The 23,975-nt window shown below is 37.9% G+C and overlaps 2 protein-coding genes across 2 annotated transcripts; both read left to right on the forward strand.

Moving 5' to 3' along the window:
* The first annotated feature begins 3,158 nt into the window (after positions 1 to 3,158).
* LOC140797199 (putative leucine-rich repeat receptor-like serine/threonine-protein kinase At2g19230) lies at positions 3,159 to 10,791 on the forward strand. Its single transcript, XM_073150475.1, has 13 exons — positions 3,159 to 3,282; positions 3,572 to 4,136; positions 4,251 to 4,738; positions 5,322 to 5,457; positions 5,573 to 5,644; positions 5,737 to 5,808; positions 5,889 to 5,966; positions 7,300 to 7,445; positions 7,582 to 7,844; positions 8,315 to 8,441; positions 9,568 to 9,636; positions 9,729 to 9,918; positions 10,130 to 10,791. Exons 1-13 carry the CDS (start codon positions 3,159 to 3,161, stop codon positions 10,545 to 10,547), a joined length of 2,748 nt encoding a protein of 915 aa, XP_073006576.1. The 3' UTR covers positions 10,548 to 10,791.
* A 4,372-nt stretch (positions 10,792 to 15,163) lies between these two features.
* Positions 15,164 to 22,813, forward strand: LOC140797200 (putative leucine-rich repeat receptor-like protein kinase At2g19210). Its single transcript, XM_073150477.1, has 13 exons — positions 15,164 to 15,293; positions 15,435 to 16,002; positions 16,210 to 16,808; positions 17,685 to 17,820; positions 17,922 to 17,993; positions 19,055 to 19,126; positions 19,211 to 19,291; positions 20,126 to 20,286; positions 20,414 to 20,661; positions 21,145 to 21,271; positions 21,591 to 21,659; positions 21,752 to 21,941; positions 22,150 to 22,813. The coding sequence occupies exons 1-13, from the start codon at positions 15,164 to 15,166 to the stop codon at positions 22,568 to 22,570; spliced, it is 2,874 nt and encodes a 957-aa protein (XP_073006578.1). The 3' UTR covers positions 22,571 to 22,813.
* The last annotated feature ends 1,162 nt before the right edge of the window (positions 22,814 to 23,975 follow it).

The following is a 23,975-nucleotide window of genomic DNA, read 5'->3' on the forward strand; positions in this document are numbered from 1 at the left end:
CTTCTTGTTTGTACTTTATTGTTTTGTGAAGTCTGACATTTTCTTTGGTGTGCAATGAAAGAGGAGCATTTGTCAGTACTGTGATGGTTTGCTACTCGAGGAAAATAGTAACATTGTGTAAGAAGCAAATATCCAAGCTTCTAAAATGGAAGTCATGCAATTTGCCTGAAGCATGCCGGTCATGCATCTCGACTGATGGTGCATCTCAACTAATGTTTAGTTAGGAAACGTAAACCCGTGATTTGAAATCCATGTCCTCCAAAAGATTAAGCTGATAAGCTAATAGATCTAGAACAACCAAGTGTGGTAGGATACAAACATATGGAATCTTTGTAGATATCTGTACGATTAATTAAGAGAGGGAATATCCATGATATTGCTGATGCAAGGCTCCAAGTAGAGTACGACGTACGTTCTGTTTGGAAAGCTGTCGATGACCAACAATGACTGATGTTATTGTGCAGTCAAGGGGGTGCTTGGCACTTAGAGACTACTACTCGTGCAAGTAGGAAGAACACTGACAATGGAAGCATTGACTTAACTGGCAGCATCAGCCACTTAAATTTGATTCATCTACAAGATAAGCTGATAATGAGTTGAATTTCTTCCAATACAAGGTACGTATTGTGTGATGATCTCCACGCGTTGCAATACATTGTTAGGAATAGTCGAGGTATGTTGAATTAAGTGTGGTATATATTGTGTGATGACCACTTTGTTTCGGATTAATTAATTTCTGCCAGAATGCAGAATGAAACATTCTCCAGAATAATCAAGCAGCTTATGCCTTACTGACATCCAAGTATACCTTTCTTCATCTGTAGCAGCTTATGCCTTACTGAGATCCAAGTATATCTTTCTTCATCTGTCGCTCAAATATTCACATTCACCCTGAAAATAATTTATTACTTATTAGAAGATCAATTTTAATTAGAACGATAAGTAATAATCAAAATTACGATACACAAGAGTACATATAAACACAACAGTTTTTACATTGATGCGTTTAAATGACCATAATTGCGTTCGAATGCCAGACAGTTTTAAGCCCATCCATACATGCCACGTTCTAACAACCTTCAAACACACTCCTGACTTTGCTAGAAATCCATTTCAAACACATTTTAACAGAAATTCATCTGGAACATTATTTTAGCAACTCTTCAAAGCAAGTCTGAATGTCACTGTTCATTTGTACTATTCATCCTTTTTTAACACTTTGACAAATTTAGTATATCTTTTACATCCGGTTTTCATCGAACATTATGCTACAGCTTATACATAATTAACTAGAAAAGAATACATAATGAGTCACTTTGTTTGATCATGAATTCACTAATTACAAAATCTAACACACCCATATTGTCATAGAAGCAATCAGCGCAAAAGAAGAGGTTTACTTTTCCAATCTCAGTATTTTGCGTCGTGCATGTATCTATAGAGCTCTTCATTAATAATGTTATTTAGCAAATCTTGAATTGTCTCTTTATTGAACTGTTCTCGGATATGTAGTTCTGTTCTCTATAGCTAAGAACATATACGGAAGCGGTCCTTCTTAATACCACTCATTTCGATCTTGTCAAACTTCCTTCTAGTGACTAGGATTAAATATGGCTCATAGATATATAGGAGACCAATCTATATATGATTCCATATTCTAGAAAACGTGAGAAATGAACAGCTATAAGCGTACCTCTGTTTCATGAACAGATTTTGAATCAATCCCAACTGCTAATTAAAAATTGTTGGAACAGCACGTTTTCAACAAATCTAATGGACAAAAGACTTTTGAATTTGGATCCTCTCCAGTGTGGGACAAGGTCAGAAGTCTGAGCTTAGGTGAAATTGCTCTTTTTCTTCTTTCCTCCTACATTATTTTCTTCAATGACTTTGTCGTTCGCAATCTTCTTTAGGAATCAACATTATTAGATTCTAAGGTCTCGTTTGATTATGGAATAAGTATTTCAATCTCTCAGTGGTGTGATTCATATTGATGGTTAATCAGGGGCAGACATTGTGTTTTTTTTTTACCCTGTCAGGTCGAGTTGGCAGAGTACTGAGGATTTCATCATTTACCTTCATGAAGCTCCAAGATACTAAATCGACATGGAACTTCTATGGTTGTCATGCAATTTTTTAATATTTTTTCATGGATTTTCCGTAAAAAAATTAACCGGAACATACTGTTTTTCTAGCAAACATAAGATCCATCCATGTCCTGTAAGTATTAAAATAAAGTATACGGTTCCAATTAATTTTGGATGAGTTTCTCCAAAGGAAAAAAGAAATGGATGAAGTTGTTTTCGAGTTTCGATTCAGTCTTCTTTTGTGCAGAAATCCGACAGGAATGCAGCGATGCGTTGTTAAAAAGAGTTCGCTAGTTGGGTCACTATTATATTTTAGGTTTGTTTCTACCAGCTATTAGTACCAAAAGTAGTTTTCTGATGAACTCCTTTATTTCTGGTATATATTAAACCCATGACATCTTGATTAATATGTCTACTAATGGGCATATGTATACCAATGAACAGGTGACAATTAATAAGCATCTGGTTCTTTAATTTTCAGATCACAGTTTGGAAACTTGCTAATTGTATTATTGAAATGGCTCATAGGAGACGTGAGCTCCAATTATACTCCTAATTGCATCAACATATAATATGTTAAAATATGAGAGTTACACAGTGGTACCTCCGTTTGTTAAGGCATAATCCGACTACCTTAATAAATATATAAGAACAACAAAATATAACTGGATTGAGTCCATTATTTTCAATATATATATTTATATATCAGAACATCACATATCTAATATTATGTTTTCCAACTCGTGCGACGTGCAAACAATAGCAATACTACAATAGGTTTTCCATCACCTTTCCAGTTAAAATAATTGAATCCAGTTTCCCTTTCAGTATAGGAGGGAGCTCCAACACTTTGCCAATTCAAATGCCAGACAAGGTCAGAAACCAGCCCGCAATTAGCAGGTCGGAGTCTAACAAAGGCCCCTGTTTGACCTTTATTCAACCGTTGACCTAAAGCTGGCAAAGGTTGGGTTATGAGGTCGTCCTGTGTGGGGTGCACGAAGTGATACATAAATGTTTCTATATCCGGCCGCAATTTAAGTATAAAGGATGATGAACCACGGTGAAGAATTAATGGCGTTGGTTGCAATGAGGCATGAGAGCTTAGAGAAGAAGATGGAGTTATGGTGCAGATCTCTTCTCTTGAGTGTCTTGCTTGCAGCAGTTCAAGTTCATGGCCAGCTTCCTAGTACTGAGAGTACGTAGTCCTAGATCACCAAGTTTAGATCGGACTTTAAGATTCTTTTTTTTTTAAAAAATAAAACAACTTCGCATCATTGCATAACAAAATTTCTTTCTTTTGGAGTTTTTTTTTTCCTAAATTTCTTTTTCATGTATTGACAAACTACAGGAAAAATAAGAATCCACTTGCAAGTATGTCGAAAGAGGCTTGGTTGTTATAGTCAGATAAATGTATATAATCGAAGATGCTTCTATGTACACAAATTGATCATAATATTTGATTTACCTTCGTCTTTTATATGTAGGTTTCATTAGCATAGACTGTGGCTCCGCTGGTAATTATACAGACAGAGATACAGGAATACCCTATACGACAGATGATCAATATATAGACACTGGGACAAACCACAATGTTGCTTCCAATTATATCGTCTCCTCGACTCGCGAGCAGTATATGACTGTCAGAAGCTTTCCTGACGGAGATCGTAACTGCTACACCTTACAGCCTGCAATCCAAGGTTATAAGTATCTTCTAAGAGCAGGCTTCATGTATGGGAACTACGATGGAAATAACAGCGTGCAGGCGAACGGTCCGTTGCTGTTCGATCTCCACATTGGAGTCAATCTTTGGGATACAGTGAACATCACGACGACATCCTCTACTCATGTGTACGAAGCTATAAGTGTTGCGTTGGGCGATTTCGTATCAGTTTGTCTGACGAGAAGAAGCGACTCTTCTTCCACTCCTTTCATCTCTTTACTGGAGATGAGGCAATTGAAGTCCACGCTCTATCCCACCGCCACCTCTTCCAACTATATCGTGTTTTTGGCACGGGTCAACTTTGGAGCGGTTGCAGGTAACATAATTCGGTAAGTACGCGTCCAACATCGAACATAATTCACGATCGATCGAGCGGACGTATAATACTGCAGACGTCGAAATAAAAATTTTCTATAAGAGAATTAAGGTGAATTCATTTGCAGATACCCCGACGACCCGTACGACCGCATCTGGAAGCCTATGAACATCACCGACGACGTGCTAACTACCGCATCTAAGGTCAAAAACTTCCAAGATGACGAGTTCGAGGTCCCCTCTGTCGTGCACCAGACCGCTGCCGTGGCCGCAAACATCAACGACACCACGATGGGATTCTACTGGAATTCGGAGAGCAGAAGCGTCGGGCCGTACTACTATGTGAACCTTCATTTCTGTGAGCTCGAACTCCTCCCGGAAAAGGACGTCAGGGAGTTCGCCGTTTACCTTAATGACAGGACGTGGGAGGAACACTACAGGCCACCCTACCTCATGTCCGGCTATATATATAGCACCTCCCAATTGAGCAGCTACGCCCAGTATAATTTCAGTTTCAGTGCCACCAAGAACGCCACTCGTCCTCCCCTCATCAATGCGGTTGAGGCTTATTCGCTCTGGAGCAGGGCAGATATCTCAATGACTCGCATCGGAGACGGTATGTTTATTACTTTTCGAATCCCCTTTTAAATTTTCCTTAATTTTTTGCGTCTAGTTATTATTCATGATGGGGCATAAACAAGTCAAGCTTGAAATGTATTTTTAGTTTTAATTATACCCTATTTGTAAACTCCTAAAGTTGGAATTTGATGGAACTGGAATCTGTTCATTTGTCGTATTTAATATCAGGGCATTTCATTTGGTTTCAGTAAAAATCTAGACAATGTTGATGATCTGAAGACGGATTTATTAGTAAATGGCATTAATTATTACCCCTTCTCCAATACCTTTTCCGAATCTCTGTTCTCCACCCAAGTCCGCTTAGGGTTTACTTCCTTCAAATAGAATATTTCTTCTCCTCGAATTGCTGCAGTTGGACTCTGACTCCATCGATGAACGTAAACTAAAGAAAGGATGATGCTACTTTGAGACGTTTACTCATGATACATTCCATAGCATGAAGAGTATCGTATTAATTCCGCAGTGAATACAATGCAAAAAAAACCTTTCTGGATTGTGCTTGCATCTCTAATCTCTATTTGTCGCATGCCTTCACAAAATTTTCTTTTTTGTGGTACCAGTTGAGCCCATGTTGGCGATCAAGGCAGAGTATAAGTTGAAGAAAAATTGGATGGGTGATCCATGTTTTCCAAAAACGTATGTTTGGGACGGCATCACTTGTAGCAATGGTGGTAATGATTCAAGGATTATAGCTCTGTGAGTATCCAAGAAAGAGAATATTTTGCAAATTTTCTTAGGAGCCAAGTTTTCTGGTAAACTTTGTTGACTAAAAGGATATATATATATCCTAATTGATTCAACTGTGCTGCAGAAACTTATCCTCCAGTGGGTTGGTTGGTCAGGTGTCAAATTCCTTTTCCCGTCTCACAAAACTCGAGTCCCTGTAAGTATGAACCGTGGCAAAATTTAGATCAATATTGTTACAAAGGTACAAGGAACTTCTAAAGTCATATCTAATTATGTTATCTTCTTTAGGGATTTGTCTTACAACAACTTAAGTGGAAGAGTCCCTGATTCTCTAGCGGATATATCATCCCTCCAAGTCCTGTAAGTGTTAACGTCAGATAGACTGTTCTGATTATCTTAATGAGTATTTTAGGTCCTTGATGCAATCTCTACCTGTGCAGAGATCTAACTGGAAACAACATCACAGAAATCCCTGATCGCCTCATTAGAAAAGCAAATGATGGGTCACTTGTATTGAGGTTTGTTTCTAATCAAGCCCTTCCGTTTTTTAACCAATTATGGTAGCAAAAGAGCATATTGCATTCAACTACTTTTGAGAAAATATTTTATCAATTGTTGTATTCTTATAATCTAAAAACAGCCCCAGATTTCTTTTGAGGCACTCTGTAGGATAGCAAGTAAAGAACACTTTACAGATTAAATTCTCGGTTAGCTCTGCCTCTGTTACAGTAATTCATGAAAAAAGGGATAGTTAATTATCTACATCAGAGGTTCATTTTTAAGGGTCTGTACAAACTATACAGAGCTTTGCAGGTTCTAAAATGCGCATTTGATATAGGAACATTCCTATCAGGTATTGTATGCAATTAGATTTCATTGTAATATGTCTAAGTATATCATTTGTTTTCTTTTAAGATGTAATTGATAATTTTCAGCACTTCTCCATAAAAGGAATTGATACTTTTGGTCAATGTGCAAGTCATTCTCATTTCTCAATATACCTTTAGGCTATGTAGTACAATTTGGAAAGATAAAACCTATAAATATTAAGGTTGGCATGTTATCACTTATAAGTACGCTTTTCTTCCTTTCTTTTTCAACTGGAAGGATACTATATGAGCCTATGGTATTACTGTTTCTTGACCTGTCATAGTTTCATAGGTTCTTTTTCTTGCTTGAAATTGCAAGTTGTTAGGCACATAAGATGGGATGAAACACAATGTCTTTTTACATGCTGACACAAATGGCTCTGTCAGCAATAAGAAAGAATCTTCTTCCACTTTTGCTGTAATGTGAAGTGAACTATACAAATAGATTATATTTTGGGCACTCCTAATGTTCTATTATTCTTCTTGATATCAATTTACTGCTAATATTGTAACATGAAGCGAATGAATTTGTTCCCCTGAGGTGTCACATGACCAGGCTTCTTAACTTAATTATGCCTCAATATTTGATCAAAAGGACCGAATTTGCCCTATTTGATATCACCTTTTACTTATATGCTGTAATTATTAGATGCTTGAGGAGTTAGGATCTAGGAAATAGAGATGACTGTTGTGGACATTGAATATTGATAAAAAGTTGTTCACACATATTATATGTAAGGTAGACTAAGCTCCACACTTCTGGAGGAAGAGGAAAATACAGTACCCAAGATCATGATGTTCTCTGTCTTTACTAACTTAGAAAGTTTCTAAAGCAATGAGGTGGAAGTTTTTCAGTACTTTTATTGTACTTAACATGAAATGAATTGCATTAACTTTGAAATGTTTTCATTCTAGCTTGTATCTTTGTTTCAGTTCATAAATTTGATTTCTGCTAATATTTGTAAAATTTTCCTGATGCCAGAACTAACAGTTTAAACATGACTGAAACCTCTTCTGATCCAAAGAAGAAGTCACCTATAGCGATCATTGTAACTATTTCAGTTGTCCTTGTGGTGTTGCTGGCACTGGCAATATCCATCATGTTGATATTGAAAAGAAGACGACAAGGTTACTACTTGTAACAGCAACCCTTATTTCTGAACTAATGCTCTGCTCATTTTCCTTTTACTTGTTTATTTTCCTAATTTTATGCTTGAATCATTTATCTATGGTCCATATCTCATGATCTCCTCTTTTATGAAAGTTGTGATTTCTGATGCTCCTGTGAGGCAACATGTTGAGGAAGTTCCTGTAAGAAAAATGAATCATGAAGAGCAGCAAGTGCAACTTGAGAGTAAACAGTTTACATATTTGCAGTTGGAGATCATCACTGATAAATTTACACAAGTCATCGGACAAGGAGGATTTGGGACTGTCTACCATGGTTACTTGGAAGATAGCAGTGAGGTTGCAGTCAAGTTGCTTTCTGGATGGTCATCACAAGGAATGAAGGAGTTTCTGGCTGAGGTAACTAATTTGAATCTTGTCAGGTATCTGTTTCTCAGTAATGAAATAGCTTTTGGTACATTGTGGCAATGAAGCTTTAAATCAAATATCTGGAGAGAGCTTGTATAGGAGCATAGGAAGGTGATTAGGCATTCAATATGCTGTACAAGGATTACAAAATTAATATGTGAAGCATACCACTGAGAATTATCTTTTGCGAAAATGTGAATATTACACTGTTCCTAGATCGGGATATCATTCGTGGTGGATTGTTTCCTAATACTAAAAATCTTTAGTTCCCCATTTATCTACAGTACAATATATACTAGCTTTATGTTTACTTTCTTGGTGAAAGTGTATGTGAACTATTAGATGTAAAGGGATATTTTAAAATATTGTGGGTAGCATTATGAAAAAATACTGAACTAGATTCTTGTTGCTTCTAGTTATGCAGTGTGTTGTCTGACAATGTTTAGAATTCTTTTGTGCAGACTCAGAATTTGAGAAAGGTTCATCACAAGAACCTAGTTTCTTTGATTGGCTATTGCAATGATGGGGAACACATGGCTCTCGTTTATGAGTACCTGCCTCAAGGAAGCCTTTACGATCATCTGAGAGGTTTGCCAAGAAAAAGACTAATCCATGTTATCATATATAGTTGGACGTAGATGCTTCATATGGTTTTTCTAGTCCTTGGTAGATGCCTTATTCCTAAATATCAATCAGTTTCTATTTTTCCTTGTTCTTTCAAAATACATATTAATACTAATTTATACAACACTTTTAGTATTTTATTAACCATTTTCAATGAACTTCTGCGTTAGATGGAGGTTCTTAGATCGTTATGATCTCATGCCATGATTGAGCTACTTTAGCTGGCAGACATTGAGCAGTTACATTAATAGACGTTCTTAAAGATCTGTTATGAAATAGGTAGTAGATAAAGAAGGCTAACTCAGTCATGATCCAAGTAAAAGAGTTCTCTAGACTTAACCAGACTGAAGCTTCAAGGTAAGAGAACTTAAGAAAGGAGTGGGCATTCCGCAATCTTTGGCCCTCCTGTTCTGTCCCCAAGGTTTGAGCTTCCAAGGCTTGTGGTTTGACAAATCTGGAGCTGGGCTGTAGATTTATTATTTGGCCCCGAAAGAATGTCCTGAAAAAACTGGAAATGTAGCTGTAGTTTTTCTGGATTTTTTGGTGGTCTTTTGTAAATATGAGATAATGCAAAATTGAGTATTCTAGCCAACGTTTTTCATATTCAAGCAAATAGCCTAATTATTGATCAGTTATCACAGCTTGATTGATACTGATAAAGAAAGGTCCACGCATTAAATTAAAATTGGCCTTCATTCCATGCATCTGCATATTCCTTCTTTCCCTTGTGAGTTCTTTAATACAATATTTTTTTTCCAAATTAGAAGTATCTACTTTGAAGATATTAAAAAGAAACTAAAGCATTCCAGACAAACACTTAGCTTTCATTTCACATATCAACATATTCTCCATATTCGCTTAAGTCTTCTGAGATGTGAACTTTTTCATATGGTATCTGAAATAGAATATTCTACTTTCTTGCACATTAGAAAGTACCTTGAGCGTTTCGACTTGGCACTTAATTGTATTGTGGTGAAAGCCGTCAATCATGGGATGACATGGCTGAGAGTTCTGAAAATCATTTTATTCATAAGGTCCTGCAGTACATTTTTCTAGGAAAAATTGATATAATGTCTTCCTGCTCTTGTAGGTAAAACTAGCCTTGCCAGACCATTGAGTTGGAGAGAGCGCCTCCAGATTGTCCTTGAAGCTGCACAAGGTCAGGATACATAATGCATCTGTATATGTCTTACTAGTCTTAAACTACATGGTCATTTTTCTTTTTTTTTCAATATTTTTTATGTGGTGTAGGCCTGGATTATCTACACAAAGGATGCAAACAATCAATAATTCACAGAGATGTAAAGCCCAGCAATATTCTTTTAGGCCAACATTTAGAGGCTAAGATAGCTGATTTCGGGCTATCCAAGGCAGTGCTCAGTGATGCGCAGTATGTATCAACAGTGGCACTTGTCGGCACACCAGGCTACATGGATCCAGAGTATGTCTCTGTATCTACACATTTAATTTTCTACCAATTGAAGTCCATATCTCTCTCATCAGGGACTGTAAAAAGTGACATTTTTAATAAGATGGGCATAATAAAAATGTCCCATGAATAATATATAGACTTCCTCATTATATTGGAAGGCAAGCATTCTTCTATTTGAGCTGGTTACAAATGTCTAATCGCGAAGCTTTTTCATATATAGGTACCATAGGACATTGCAACTCAGTGAAAAGAGCGATGTATACAGCTTTGGGGTGGTTCTACTGGAGATAATTACAGGTGAACCTCCTATTGTGCAAGGTCCTGGGAAGGTTCACATCCTAGAACGTGTGAAACCGATGATCAACAGAGGGAATATTGAGGAAATTGTTGATAGAAGTCTGCGAGGCAAGTGTGACATCAATTCAGTGTGGAAGGTTCTTGAGCTAGCAATGATGTGCACGTCAGATTACTCCAATCAAAGACCAACAATGGCTGATGTGGTGATACTTCTAAAGGAGAGTTTGACACTGGAGACTTCTCGTGTGAGGAGCGAGAATCTATACAGTGAGCGCACCACCATAAGTGAGACAAGTGCTTTTGGAGATATATCAGGCACATTTGCACCATCTGCAAGATAAGCTGATCCCGTCTTCCTCAACATAATTCCGAGTTGGTTGTTTTCTTCTCTTTTTTTCCTCCCTTTTCTCAACTGAGTATTGAAGAAATTTGGCTTTTTGCTGCCTCAATTATAGTTTTTTTTATATGTAATAATCCGTAAACCTTCTCTCAGGGCTTCTTGTTTATACTTTATATTGTTTTATGAAGTGTGACATTTTCTTTGGTGTGCAATGAAAGATAAGCACTAGTCAGTGTTATAGTTTACTACTTGTGGAAGATAGTAGCATCATAAGCTAGCAAACAATATGCAAGAAGCAAACATCATAAGCTTCTAAAATGAAGCCATCCAATTTGCCTAAAGCATACCGGTGATGCATCTAATGCCTTCGATATTTAGTTAGGAGACGTAACTCTCTGTGATTTGAAAACATTCACATATCCTGCAAAAGATCTACAACAACAAATGACCAACCAAGTGTGGTAGGATACGAACATAGAAATCCTTGTATATATATATCTGTACGATTAATTAAGAGAGGGAATATCCATGATATTGCTTGGCACTTGAGACCATGGATGGTCGTGCCAGTAATGGCATGGCACTTGGCACGGGGTGTGCCAGTGGCACACCCCCGTGCCGAGCCGTGCCGAGTTGTGCTAGGCTGGCACGACTATGTGCCATTCGGCACAGCCTCATGCCAGTCATTGTGCCATATGGAGTCATTTTTTTTAAAAGAATTTCTATTTTCATCAGTCATTATCAAATCAATTGATCAATTGATCATTTAGAAGGCTTAGATAAAATTAATAATAATAAGACTAGAAATGATAATGATGATGATGATGATGGTGATGATGATGGTGATGGTGATGGTGATGGTGATGGTAGGGCTATCAGGCTTGACGAGCGGCTCGGGCTTGGCTCGGGCTCGGCTCGAGTCCGACTCAGCTCGGTCAGAGCTGAGCCGAGCCCGAGCCATCATAACAGACTCGAAATTAATATCGAGCCGAGCCTGAGCTGGAGCCGCTCGCTCCAGGCTCGGCTCAATAGCCTGACTAGCTATAACTAAGGACACGTGGCATAAAGAAATATTGCCACGTGTCCCTCACTAACCCATCCTCACCCGTAACCCGTTCAATATTCATCACCCTCACCTACCCCACCCTCACCCATCACTTCACCTTGCCCATCACGTCACCTTCCCCATCCTCAATTTCCTCACCCACCCCACCATCACCTTCACCCTCACTCTCACCCTCACCCTCATCCACTCGATCACCACTCATAACCTCACCTCACGCGCCGCCACCTCTTCCCTCCCCGTCAGCCTCCATCGGCAAGCCACCACCACGGTGCCACGCCTTCCTCTCCGTCGGCCTCCTCCTCCTCCTTCATTCACTAACTCCTCGCCGTCACCTCCTCCTCCATCCGTCTCCGACTCCTTTGGCAAGCTGCCGTCCATGCCGCCACCGCCCACGCTGCCACCGCCTTATCCTCTAATCAAGCTCGGGCTTGGTTAGGCTTAGCTCGAGCTCGGCTCAAATTGAGCTGAGCCGAGCCTGAGCAAAATTATGAGGCTCGAAAGTAATTTCGAGCCGAGCCTGAGCCAGAGCCAGCTCGCTCAGGCTCGGCTCGTTTATACCCCTAAGTGATGTTGATAATAACGAAACTCAGTATAGCGGTAGTGATAATAAAGATGAGACATACGTCCCTGTTACACAATATTCTCAGAAAGGTATTCTTTTTACAGAGGACTTGAGTTTGTAGTTAGTAGGACATTAGGAGAGGTGCACCCACAGGATGATATGAGTTCATTATAATTACCACCAGAGCTAGAACACCATTATTATACTCTATATCTACCATCTACATATGCTTATGGTGTGTTTGTGCCTGTGTCGATACCGTTCATTCCCGTGCATGTTCAATATTCATATTATATCATATCATAGGAGAATTATAAAATTTCTATTTGTATGAAGGCTATGTGAAATGTTACAACGAGCAATACTATCAGTGAATGAGTTTTAAAAAATATTGGTAGTATTTACTACAACATTCTCGTGTTAATTTTATGCCAACAAATAAAGTATTTGATTCTCTTCGTCATTTTATATTGAGCTAGATATTAATTTTAATTATTAAACTATTATCGATTAATATTATGTGTTCAATTATATTATGAAGTGTTCAATTATTAATATTAGTTTTAATGAATGTCTTCGATCATAGTATGTGTTGAATAATATTTATATTTAACTATTACTTTATCTTTAATAAATATGTCATTTACAAAAATAATCTAAAGATAAAATATTATAATATAGGTTTTAAACTTTTAATATATATATTTAAACTAAAAATTAAAAATTGACATATCAAAGATCGAAAAACATCTTTAAATATCATAAAAAGTTTAATAAAAATATTTTAAATATGTGACAGCGGCACATAGGGACGTGCCACTGGCACGGCAGGGTGTGCCACTGGCACGGCAGGGTGTGCCACTAGCACGGTAGGGGTGTGCCACTAGCACGGCAGGGCATGCCTACACGTGCCGCTTGGCACACCCCATGCCAACCGACACATGCTGTGTCGATGGTGGCACGGCACGGCACGTGCCCCTAGCACGGCCATCGTTGCTTGAGACTGCTCGTGTAAGTAGCAGGAACACTGACAAATACAGAAGCACTGAGCTTGTTCCTGCCTTATCAAGTATGATTTGAATATTTATATATATCTTCAAATGGATAGTGTGCAGTGTGTGATGATCTCTATGTGTTGCAAATGATTTTCTGTGAGTAATAAATTAATAATACCCTGGGTGTGTTGAATGTGATGACCTATTAATTAATTTCTTCGAGAATGAACCATTCTTCAGAATAATGAAGCAGCTTATGAATTAGTGAGACTGCTAAGACCATGAAATATTTTGGAAACATATAGAATTTGAGAGTCTGCAACTTTACTGCAATAATGATATGCAATTTCTTTTTTCCATTTCGTTCGACAGATCGTATGGGCAAATTAAAGGAACAAGAAAGTCCATAATTGCACTACTACAGTAAGATTATAATCCTCTCTTGTTTGACTCACTGAACAATTGGGACAAAATCTGAAATTGATGTCGAGTTCCCACTCGTCCATCACCTAAAACTAGACATGATCATCGGGCGGGCCGGGCCGGGTTCGGGCCGGGCTTTTCGGGCCAATCGGGCTTAAGTATTTGTTCACGACCCGACCCATCAATCACTCGGGCCGGGCCAGGTTCGAGCCGGGCTAGAATAGTCTAGCCCGTTACCGCCCGTCGGCCCGTGAGAGATTGGGCTAGCCGGTCGGGCCGGGCCGGCCCGACCAACCAATCACTCGGCCCAACCCATATTTTAGCTATTTTTAGAATTTTTTTAACTATTAGCTTATTTTTTAAAAAAATATTTATATTCCTCCATTTAAAAAATAATTAAAATAAATTAAATTTTTTTAAATGTGTGCTTAAAATAATGCAAAACGGTACAATACTTAAAAAAATTTACTGTAGCAATGGTAAATTACTGTAGCAGACGGGCAATGTACTGTAGCAGACGGGCGGGCTATTGTAGTAGAACGGGCGGGCCTAGTTGCGGGCCAAACGGGCGGGCTTTCGGGCCGGGTCGGACGGGCAAAGGGCTGGCCCGTGCCGCCCATGGATAGTTCGGGCTCGGGCCGGGCACGGGCGGGCTGGGCCCTTTGATCATGTCTACCTAAAACTCCATCGGTCTCTTCTCTCTCTTTAGTTTCTTCCATTGAAGGCACATGGTTATTAAAGTTAAATAGAGGAGGATAAATATGAAAAGAAACTTTGTCTTGGTTAATTAGTCAATGGTCTCTTATTCATCCTACATGGAATATTTTTAACTACTAAGTGAAAGTAAATTGGTTTGGTACAAAATTAATGGCTTAATCTTTGGAATTGTCTTGGTTTCCATTATGGGCATCAAGACTTTGCTTATCATCCATAATGCACTACACGTCTAAGATTGGTTGCACTACACGTCTCTAAGATTCGTTCTAATTTTTCTAATTAGAAACTTTAAGCCAAATAAAGAACATTTGGAATTCCTACTAGTTACCTGTCCCCAGTTTGCTATCTCATAATCCGCGTTGACTCTATTCAGAATCTAGACTATCTTTCATCAATATATATATTTACGCAACCTCTGCGTGTTTAAAGGGAAAAAAAAAATTATTATATATATATGTGGGTTCTGTCTAGTTTAGTTTTCCCATACCAGGACTATATAAATCTATGGAAGATTTCTCTCTCTCTCTCTCTCATCTGAAATTAACTTTTTAATTCTAAATACTAATAATCAACAGCCGTACCACTCAATTCTCCTTAAAATTCATGCATGGCAGTACTTATTCGTCTTTCTAAGGAGCTAATTGTTACAGAGATCGCGGCTAATGAAAAACCAATTAGGATATCGGAACTAAAGAAAGGGTCAGAAACTATGGTTGTACTGATCAAATTGCTACAGATTAAATGCATAATAATAAGAACATCGATCGTGGTTACTACATATCCTATGTGACGCGATACTGTTCTTTTAAATTAGTATTAAAGGCAGAAAAGTGATCAGCCTTTGCATACATGCAATGTGGTACTCTCCTGGAGCAGAAAAGCTTCAGGAGGGCATGGCCATGGAGTTCCTGAGCTTAGGAAAGGTGGTAATATGTTGCTTTCTTCTTTGGGGTATCTTGGTTACAGGCCAGCCAAGTACTGAAGGTCACCCTCTCAGGCTTCTCTTTCCATTTTAGTTTTGAACTTTTTCCCTAATGGATGTTGGACTATTAATTGGTTATGCCAATATTATTGCATTTACACATGTACACATAAATTTTTCTTCGTTAATTGTTCGTCGTGCAGGTTATATAAGTATAGACTGCGGCATTAGCAGCGGTTACAGTTACAACGACCCCAATACAAAACTTGAATACATCTCGGATGACCAATTTATAGATACTGGGATAAACTACAATATCGCTGGGAATTACAATACTTCTGATGTTATAATGCAGAACCGTAACCTTAGAAGCTTTCCTGATGGAGATCGGAATTGTTACACCTTAAAGCCAGTAATCCCAGGTCGTAAGTATCTTTTGAGAGCAAGGTTCATGTATGGGAATTACGATGGGAATAATAGTGCAAAAGATGATAGTCCGATCCTATTTGATCTCCATATTGGGGTCAATTTTTGGAAGAAGGTGAACATCTCTGATGCCAGTGGGCAGTATAGATACGAAGCCATCACTGTTGCCGTGGCAGAGTTTATACAAGTGTGTCTTATAAACACAAGCACTGGAACTCCTTTCGTTTCTTCGTTGGAGATGAGGCCACTCAAGTCTAGTCTTTATCCGGCTGCAAATGCTTCTCAATCTATTGCTCTTGTCTTTCGAAACAACCTTGCATCAACGAGTACCACCCCATTGATTAGGTGAGTTTAAAGGATCTAAAGGGTTTAATCTTTTTAATTGGTTAAGTGCAAGTTGCCCTGTAGGTCGGTCTGATTATAGCGTCATATGCACGTTTGCGCATGAATTTGATGGTCTAATTGTGTCTAATATAAGGTTAAAATGGGCACGATTAGGATCGTTGGATTCGCATCGTTGGCGCGAATTTAACGACCTGAGTGCAATCCTAGCATTAGCCGTGAGCTAGGCCATGTTGATACACCTTTGGTGCACTCTGCCTTTTGTCTTCTTTTATGTTTTCTTTTTTCTTTTTTTTTTTGGTTTGTAACCAGAAGACCCAACAGGTACCCGGACGACCCGTACGATCGAATCTGGACACCCTGGGACTTCGTGCCGTACTGGAGCGTGATATCCACAGCCTCCACATTCCAAAACTACGCCGACGATCCGTTCGAGCCCCCCTCCGTCGTCTACCAGACCGCCGCCGTCCCCGTGAACGACACCTCGCTCGGGTTCTACTGGGAGCCCGGGAATGGCCCCATCGCGCCCCAGTACTTCGTCGTCCTCTACATGGGCGAGGTCCAACAGCTCACGGGAAGCGCCAAGAGGGTGTTCGACATCTACCTCAACGGCAACATCTGGCATAAGTCCTTCGAACCACCCTACCTGATGATGGGCGGCTTATACAGTACCAGCCCTTTAGACGTCAGTGCTTGGTACAACTTCTCGCTGAATGCCACCACCAACTCCACCCTCCCCCCTCTCCTCAACGCGCTCGAGGCATACTCCCTCATGCTACTGCCTGAACTCATGACTGATCTCGACGACGGTAAATTAAAGATATCTTTGATCGTCACAAATATTCCACATGAGAGAGATGTTTGCTGAATTCCCTCCTCTAGACTCTAGAGTATGACTACTCTGCCTTCTATAAAAATTCGGTTTGTCTTTATTACTATTTGTGCTCCTATGCATTTTTTGAAAAAAAAAAAAAGTTCATGCCTTGTTATATGATACGCGGTCAAAGGTTTTTTTTTTTCAATGTTAACAAAATTGCCATATTTCAAGTTTCACAATTGTCACTGCATTCATAATTCTCATTCAAATCATTGGACTCTTAAATTGCCAGTTCCATGAGTTCAAAATTAACACTCTTTTATACATATAGTTTGAAATGGTCTAAAAATATCTAATTTAACGGTGCATATTAGGAATATTCTCATATATTTCAACCATAATGGCAATTTAGAATGAGTCCAGTGATTCATATCAATTATGATATTATAAGTATAGAATGTGAAATATTTATCGATAATTTTTATGATGGTATTGATATAATATTGGATAGCATTTAAACCATTTAGATTTAAATGACAACTAAGTAAAAAGCCCCCCCCCCAAAACACTACTTGTCATGTACAACCCCTGGTATCAATATCGGATTGTTCTTGATTTAGGATCTTTTACTTATTTCCCTCTGAGTTCTTCGAAATGTAATTTTAATACTTAAAAATCCTTGGGACTCTTCCATAAGTGCTAGTAAGAAGAATGAAAATATCACATCTATCCTTGCATAATATCATAACAGAAATCCCCAAGTTTTATTACCATGAACTTTATGCCAATATATGCGATTACGAAGTTTAGCCATTCTATCTCCTTTTTTTGATGTGGACATTCTTTCTCTTCCTTCTTGAGGTATCAGTTGAGGCCATAATGGGAATAAAGGAAGATTATCAAATGAAGAGAAACTGGGTGGGTGATCCATGCGCTCCAAAGAAGTATGCTTGGGATGGCATGACTTGTAGCTATAGTGCTAGTGCTCCAAGGATCACAGCTCTGTGAGTATCTATGAAAGGACACTTATGAAACATTTCGAGTGTGAAGATTTAATAAGAAATCACTAGGGATAAGTAGAGTTAACAGAGTTCAAATGTTGCAGAAACCTTTCCTCAAGCGGATTGACTGGTTACATGTCAACTTCGTTTTCCATGCTCAAAGAAATCAACAGTCTGTAAGTATGGCCAAACATTGATAATGCTTTTCACTATCCCCACAGGCGATATCTGCTATCTTCTTGTAGTTAGATGTTGAGTATTTTATCTTGCCTACATGAAGTCGCACAGTTATTAACATGGATTTTATTTAGTTTTCACCCTCCAGAGACCCTCAAAATGTATCATGAGTGTCTCACAAGTCACAAGTTGATATCATCCCTGCTTAAAAGTTTTTCGCATCAATTGATACTCACCTTTTTATAACATCAACCTTTGGGGCATCATTTGTTTGTGATGTAAACGATGCCTACCAATCATCAGAATTGCAAACAGCCGTGAGAATTGCATATGTGTCAAGTAATTCAGAAGTCAATAATTGTATGTGAACACAAATCACTTTCTTGGTAATATTTTATCTTGCTTACATGAAGTCTGACTGTTATTAACATGTAATTTATTTAGTTTTCACCATCTAGAGACACTCGAAATGTATCATGAGCGGTTCACAAGTCACAATTTGATACCATCCCTGCTTAAAAGTGTTTAGCATCAATTGATACTCACCTTTAATAACATCAATCTTTGGGGCATCATTTGTTTGTGATGTAAATGATGCCCTACGAATCATCATAATTGCAAACAACCATGAGAATTGCATATGTGTTAAGTAATTCAGAAGTCAATAATTGTATGTGAACGCAAATCACTTTGTAATCTTGCTTTGCATACAAATTATGCCCTTCCAGATATTTCCATTTATATGTGAAACCAGTTTATTACAGAGCTCCCATGTTGAGCAGGAACATCAGATCTAAACTCTTGAATTAAAAAGGATCCAATAATAAAGCTCATTTTCAGTTTTGATACCCATACATTATTCCATGTTGAACATTTTGGAAGGTTTCACATTCATATTGTTCTTTCATTTATGATCGTCTTTAGATTCCTTTGTTTAGTTGTTCAGATCGTATAGTGTTTGCATAAAGTGAGAAAAAAAAAACTTATATTACAGCAAGTTAAAATGAGATAAATCTGCAATGGAAATTACAGCAATTCTGTTGTTAAAATTTTGTCTCAGGGATTTGTCTTACAATAAGTTAAATGGGACGATACCTGATTTTCTAGCAAACTTATCTTCCCTCCAGTTCCTGTAAGTGCTCAAATCAATCTTAGAAATCATATTTTAAGGAGTAAAAGTACATTTGGAGGTCTAATACTATCTGCATCTGTTTAGGGACTTGACAGCCAACTGCTTCACTGAACCGATACCTGATGTTCTACTGAAAAGATCAGCTGCAGGTTCTCTGAAATTAAGGTTTGTAATTTTCCTTGCGTACTTATGAGTAATATTATTTTTTTCTATAGTTTGCATAATTCCAAATGAGAAGCCACAAATTGGGAAAAGGCTCCCCTGTTTCTACTTGTAATCATTATAAGTGCCATCATCATTTTCCGAACCTTTTGCCAACAAGATTAGGTCGTATATGTCAGTTTGATGTCCCGTTATTTCACTGTTGTAGGGGCACTCAATATCATAAGCGCTGCCAGAGGGCACTGAGTAATAGAACTGTGGTCAGAGCTACTTAAGAGAAGTAGAAATATCTTGATTTCATTCTTTGGCTTGGTCGGACAGAGCATATGTAATACTTCTTTTTCAATAAATCTGCATCTCTCTACAAATATTTTTTATAGGCCGAACAGTTCAGGTAGTTCATAGGAAGTTATGCAGCAGAGGCTTTTGTTAGTCTCCACTTAACAGAAGCTTCAAGGATCGAATGACTTTGTTCCCTTGAGGTGTTAATTCGACCAGACATCTTAAATGAACCATAACCCTATATTTTCTCAAAGACAATTTGTGCTTGAGGAGTTAGGAAACAAGATTAGGTTGTGGATATATATACATAGAAGGTAGACTCAGCACCACATTTTTGGAGGAAGAGACAAATATAAGACCAAGATCATGATGTCTTCAGTGCTTGCGAACTTTAAAAATTTCAGAAGCAATGAGGTGGAATTTGTCATCATTTTTGTTTCACTTAACATTAAGTGAACTGCATTAAGTTTGAAAATGTTTTCCTTCTAGCTTGTACCTTTGTTTCAGTTCATGATCTTGATTTTCTTCTGATATTTTTAAAATTCCTGATGCTAGAACTGACAACAGTACAAACAAATGTGACAATGGTTTCTCTACCGAGACTAGTACAAAGAAGTTAACTACACCGATCATTGTAACTATTTCAGTTGTCCCTGTGGTCCTACTGGCACTGGCAGTGGTTGGATACATGTTGATATCGAAAAGAAGACAGCAAGGTTGCTACTTGTAACAATAAGCCTTATCTAATGCCCTGCTCGTTTTCGTTTTACCTGTCTACTTTAGCAGTTATATGCTTGACTTCTTTATATGGTTCATATCTCATGATCCCCTTTTGTATGAAAGGTTTGGTTTCTCATGCCGTGAGGCCACAAGCTGAGGAAGTTCCTCTGAGAAAAATCGGTCTTGAAGAACTTGAGACTAAAGTATTCACATACTTGCAGTTGGAAAACATTACCAACAAATTTACACGAGTCATTGGACAAGGAGGATTTGGGACTGTTTACCTTGGTTACTTGGAAGGTAGCACTGAGGTTGCAGTCAAGTTGCTTTCTGGATGGTCATCACAAGGAATGAAGGAGTTTCTAGCTGAGGTAACTAATTTGAATCTTGTTAGATATCAGTTTCTCAGGAAAGAAATGGCTTTTAACACAGTGTGACCATGAAGTGTTAAATAAATTAGTTTGTATATAACTAATATTGGAGCATAGCAGGGATGAGTACTGAGTAGGCAATCTATATGCTGTACAAGGATTGCAAAACTAAGTTGTCAAGCATGCCGCTGAGAAATATCTTTCATAGCAATGTGAACATTTCAAAGTTCCTACATCGGAATATCATTTGTTTGGTGGATTGTTACTTAATATTAAAACTCTATGAGTTAGCAGTTATCTACATTCTACACTATAAATGAAACTAACTCCATGTTTTCATTCTTGCCTATGGTGTATGAGGCCTATTGGACGATAAAATATATTTCAAAATGCTGTGGTAGCATTATCACACCATTGTACTAGAATCTTGTTGTATCTAGAAATGCAGCATTCTGTCTGACATTTAGGATTCTTTCTTTGCAGACTCAGAATTTGAGAAAGGTTCATCACAAGAACCTAGTTTCTTTGGTTGGCTATTGCAATGATAGGGAACACATGGCTCTTGTGTATGAATATCTGCCTCAGGGAAGCCTTCACGATCATCTGAGAGGTTTGGCAAGAAAAAGAAAATCTTTGCCATTATCTTAATCCCTTGTAATCGTGGAAGTAGATGCTTCCTGTTGTTTTTCTAGTCATTGGTATATGCTTTATCTCTAAATACGAGTCAATTTTTACCTTCTTCTTCCCAATTACATACTAATACTATTTTAAAAAGATTTCTAGTAGTTAAGTATATCTGATTGCTTTATTGTTGTGGAAGCCGTCAAATGTGGGATGACATAGCTGAGAGTTCTAAAACCCATTTTACCCAGAAGGCCTTGCAATATATTTTCAAGAAAACATGAGTGAGTGTCTTCCTGCTCTTATAGGTAAAGCTGGCCTTGCTAGACCATTGAGTTGGAGAGAGCGCCTCCAAATTGTCCTTGAAGCTGCACAAGGTCAGGATATATAATGCATTTGTATGTCTTTTCATGCTAGATCTTAAACTACGCGGTTTTTTTCTTATTGGTTTTTTCTTAACGTGATGTAGGCCTGGATTATCTACACAAAGGGTGCAAACAATCGATAATTCACAGAGATGTAAAGCCCAGTAATATCCTATTAGGCCATCATTTAGAGGCCAAGATAGCCGATTTTGGGCTATCCAAGGCAATGCTCAGTGATGCGCAGTATGAATCGACAGTGGCACTTGTCGGCACACCAGGCTACATGGATCCGGAGTACGTCTCTGTTTCTACACGTTTAATTTTCTACCAATTGAAGTCCATATCTCTCTCATTCGAGACTGTAAGAAGTGACTTATTTCTTAATAAGATGAGCACAATAAAAGTGCCCCATTAAAGAATAATATATAGACTATCTCATTATATCTGCATGCAGACGTTCTTCTATTTGAGATGTCTGATCCCAAATATTTTTCATATATAGGTACCATAGGACATTGCAACTCAGCGAAAAGAGCGATGTATATAGCTTTGGGGTGGTTTTATTGGAAATAGTTACAGGTGAACCTCCCATTGTACAAGGCACAGGAAAGGTTCACATACTAGAACGTGTGAAACCAAAGCTCAACAGAGGTGATATTGAGGAAATTATGGACAGAAGGCTATTACGAGGCAAGTATGACGTTAATTCAGTGTGGAAGGTTCTGGAGCTAGCAATGATGTGCACACAAGAATACTCCACTCAAAGACCAACAATGGCTGACGTGGTGGTACATCTAAAGGAGAGTTTAACACTGGAGACTTCTTGTATTAGTGGGGAGAATCCGTATAGTGAACGCCCCAGCATAGGTGAGAACAGTGCTTTTGGAGATATATCAGGCACCTTCAGTCCATCTGCAAGATAAGCTGATCTTATCTGGAGTGAAGATAAAATAGCTTGACTCAAAATTAATGGCCTTAGCTTTGGGATTAGCTTGGACTTCACTATGTGTGAGATGTCTATCCTGCTTGAAGTGTGGCTGGGAAGAACAGTACTTCATCTAGCATTGGCTTGCTTATTATTTCGTTTTTACATTATTGTTGTCTTTCTTTCATTTCACTCGCTGTAATTTGTATATGTGTGCAAAATAAAGAACGGTGAATTCCAAGTAGTTATCTTCCCTGGTTTAAATGCTATAATCGTAAACCGCATTGCTTATTCACAAATTACTCTTTCATCTACATATTGTGACTCCCAGATAATTTTGGTATGCTCTGGAACTTTGACAAATGATGCGTATCAGGAATAGTTAGTATACCCTTCTAAATTTTGGCAATCATGTACACCCTCAAGGCCTCAGGTACATTTTCAACTTAGTCCCCAATTTAATCTCATAGTTCTCCTTGACTTTATCAAAATATTATACTCTTTCTTTCAAGACTTTTAGCCTTCTCTCAGTTAACCAATCTCTTACTCGGTTGTCTTTCTGTATCACTTAGACCATTTCCTTTCTTGTTTTCATATGGTTTATATCAACTTGAAATTTAATAATCATTTGCATATCCACTTCTATTTCATAAATATGAGTACAGATTTAAAAATAAATTTGGCAGTATGTTTGGTCAATGTGTATATACACAATATGTGACATTACTCGTATAGATCACACTAATGAAATGTGAAGCTAAAATAGAAAAAGCAACAAAATACATGGAATTCTATTCTTAGCCTAGCTTTCTTTAAGAGTAGTACTATCGTCTCTAAGCTTTGTTTACTAGTGGAATAAATAAGTATATTCCACTATTCCACTATAAGTCTTATTTTATCAGTATAGTAACATAAGCTTTCCTCAATCTTAGTTTATTGATACCCACTTTTCTATCTTCTCCTCTTCCTTTCAATTTTTTTATATATCATTTACTATTTATTTTTTAAAAGATACTGCTTCAATCAATTATTTTTTTTTAAATTATTTTCTCCTCTCTTTTTTCTTTAGCCACTTTTTCTTCTCATCTCATTCATCTATAATAAGTATTTTAATTATTTACTAAAGTACTTTTATTCTTTATGTCACATTAAGTGTAACGATTATTCCACAATAGTACTTTTATATCCAAAAACTATAAGCTATCTTGTACCAATTATTTCTAGTAGAACTAATAGGAATATTTAGGAGACTATTCTATTTATTATTCTGACCTATGACTTGTAATTGCGTATGAGATATTTTTGGAGTTCTAAAAACTTTCCTGAGTACTAGCCAAGGTCAATGGCAAACCTACTACCGATATCGTCTTTAAGCTACATATGGAGGATATTAGCATCATCAC

The sequence above is a fragment of the Typha latifolia genome, chromosome 11, assembly GCF_019914945.1.
Source record: "Typha latifolia isolate L0001 chromosome 11, TyphaL0001v2, whole genome shotgun sequence".
Taxonomy (NCBI): Eukaryota; Viridiplantae; Streptophyta; class Magnoliopsida; order Poales; family Typhaceae; genus Typha; species Typha latifolia.

Coding starts and splice junctions, on each gene's coding strand:
- LOC140797200 (XM_073150477.1), top strand. CDS start 15,164: ATGTGGTACTCTCCTGGAGCAGAAAAGCTTCAGGAGGGCATGGCCATG. Junction 16,003..16,209: donor AGTACCACCCCATTGATTAG/GTGAGTTTAAAG, acceptor GTGCAATCCTAG/CATTAGCCGTGAGCTAGGCC. Junction 20,287..20,413: donor ATCGAAAAGAAGACAGCAAG/GTTGCTACTTGT, acceptor TTTGTATGAAAG/GTTTGGTTTCTCATGCCGTG.
- LOC140797199 (XM_073150475.1), top strand. CDS start 3,159: ATGGCGTTGGTTGCAATGAGGCATGAGAGCTTAGAGAAGAAGATGGAG. Junction 5,645..5,736: donor CTCACAAAACTCGAGTCCCT/GTAAGTATGAAC, acceptor TATCTTCTTTAG/GGATTTGTCTTACAACAACT. Junction 9,919..10,129: donor CCAGGCTACATGGATCCAGA/GTATGTCTCTGT, acceptor TTTCATATATAG/GTACCATAGGACATTGCAAC.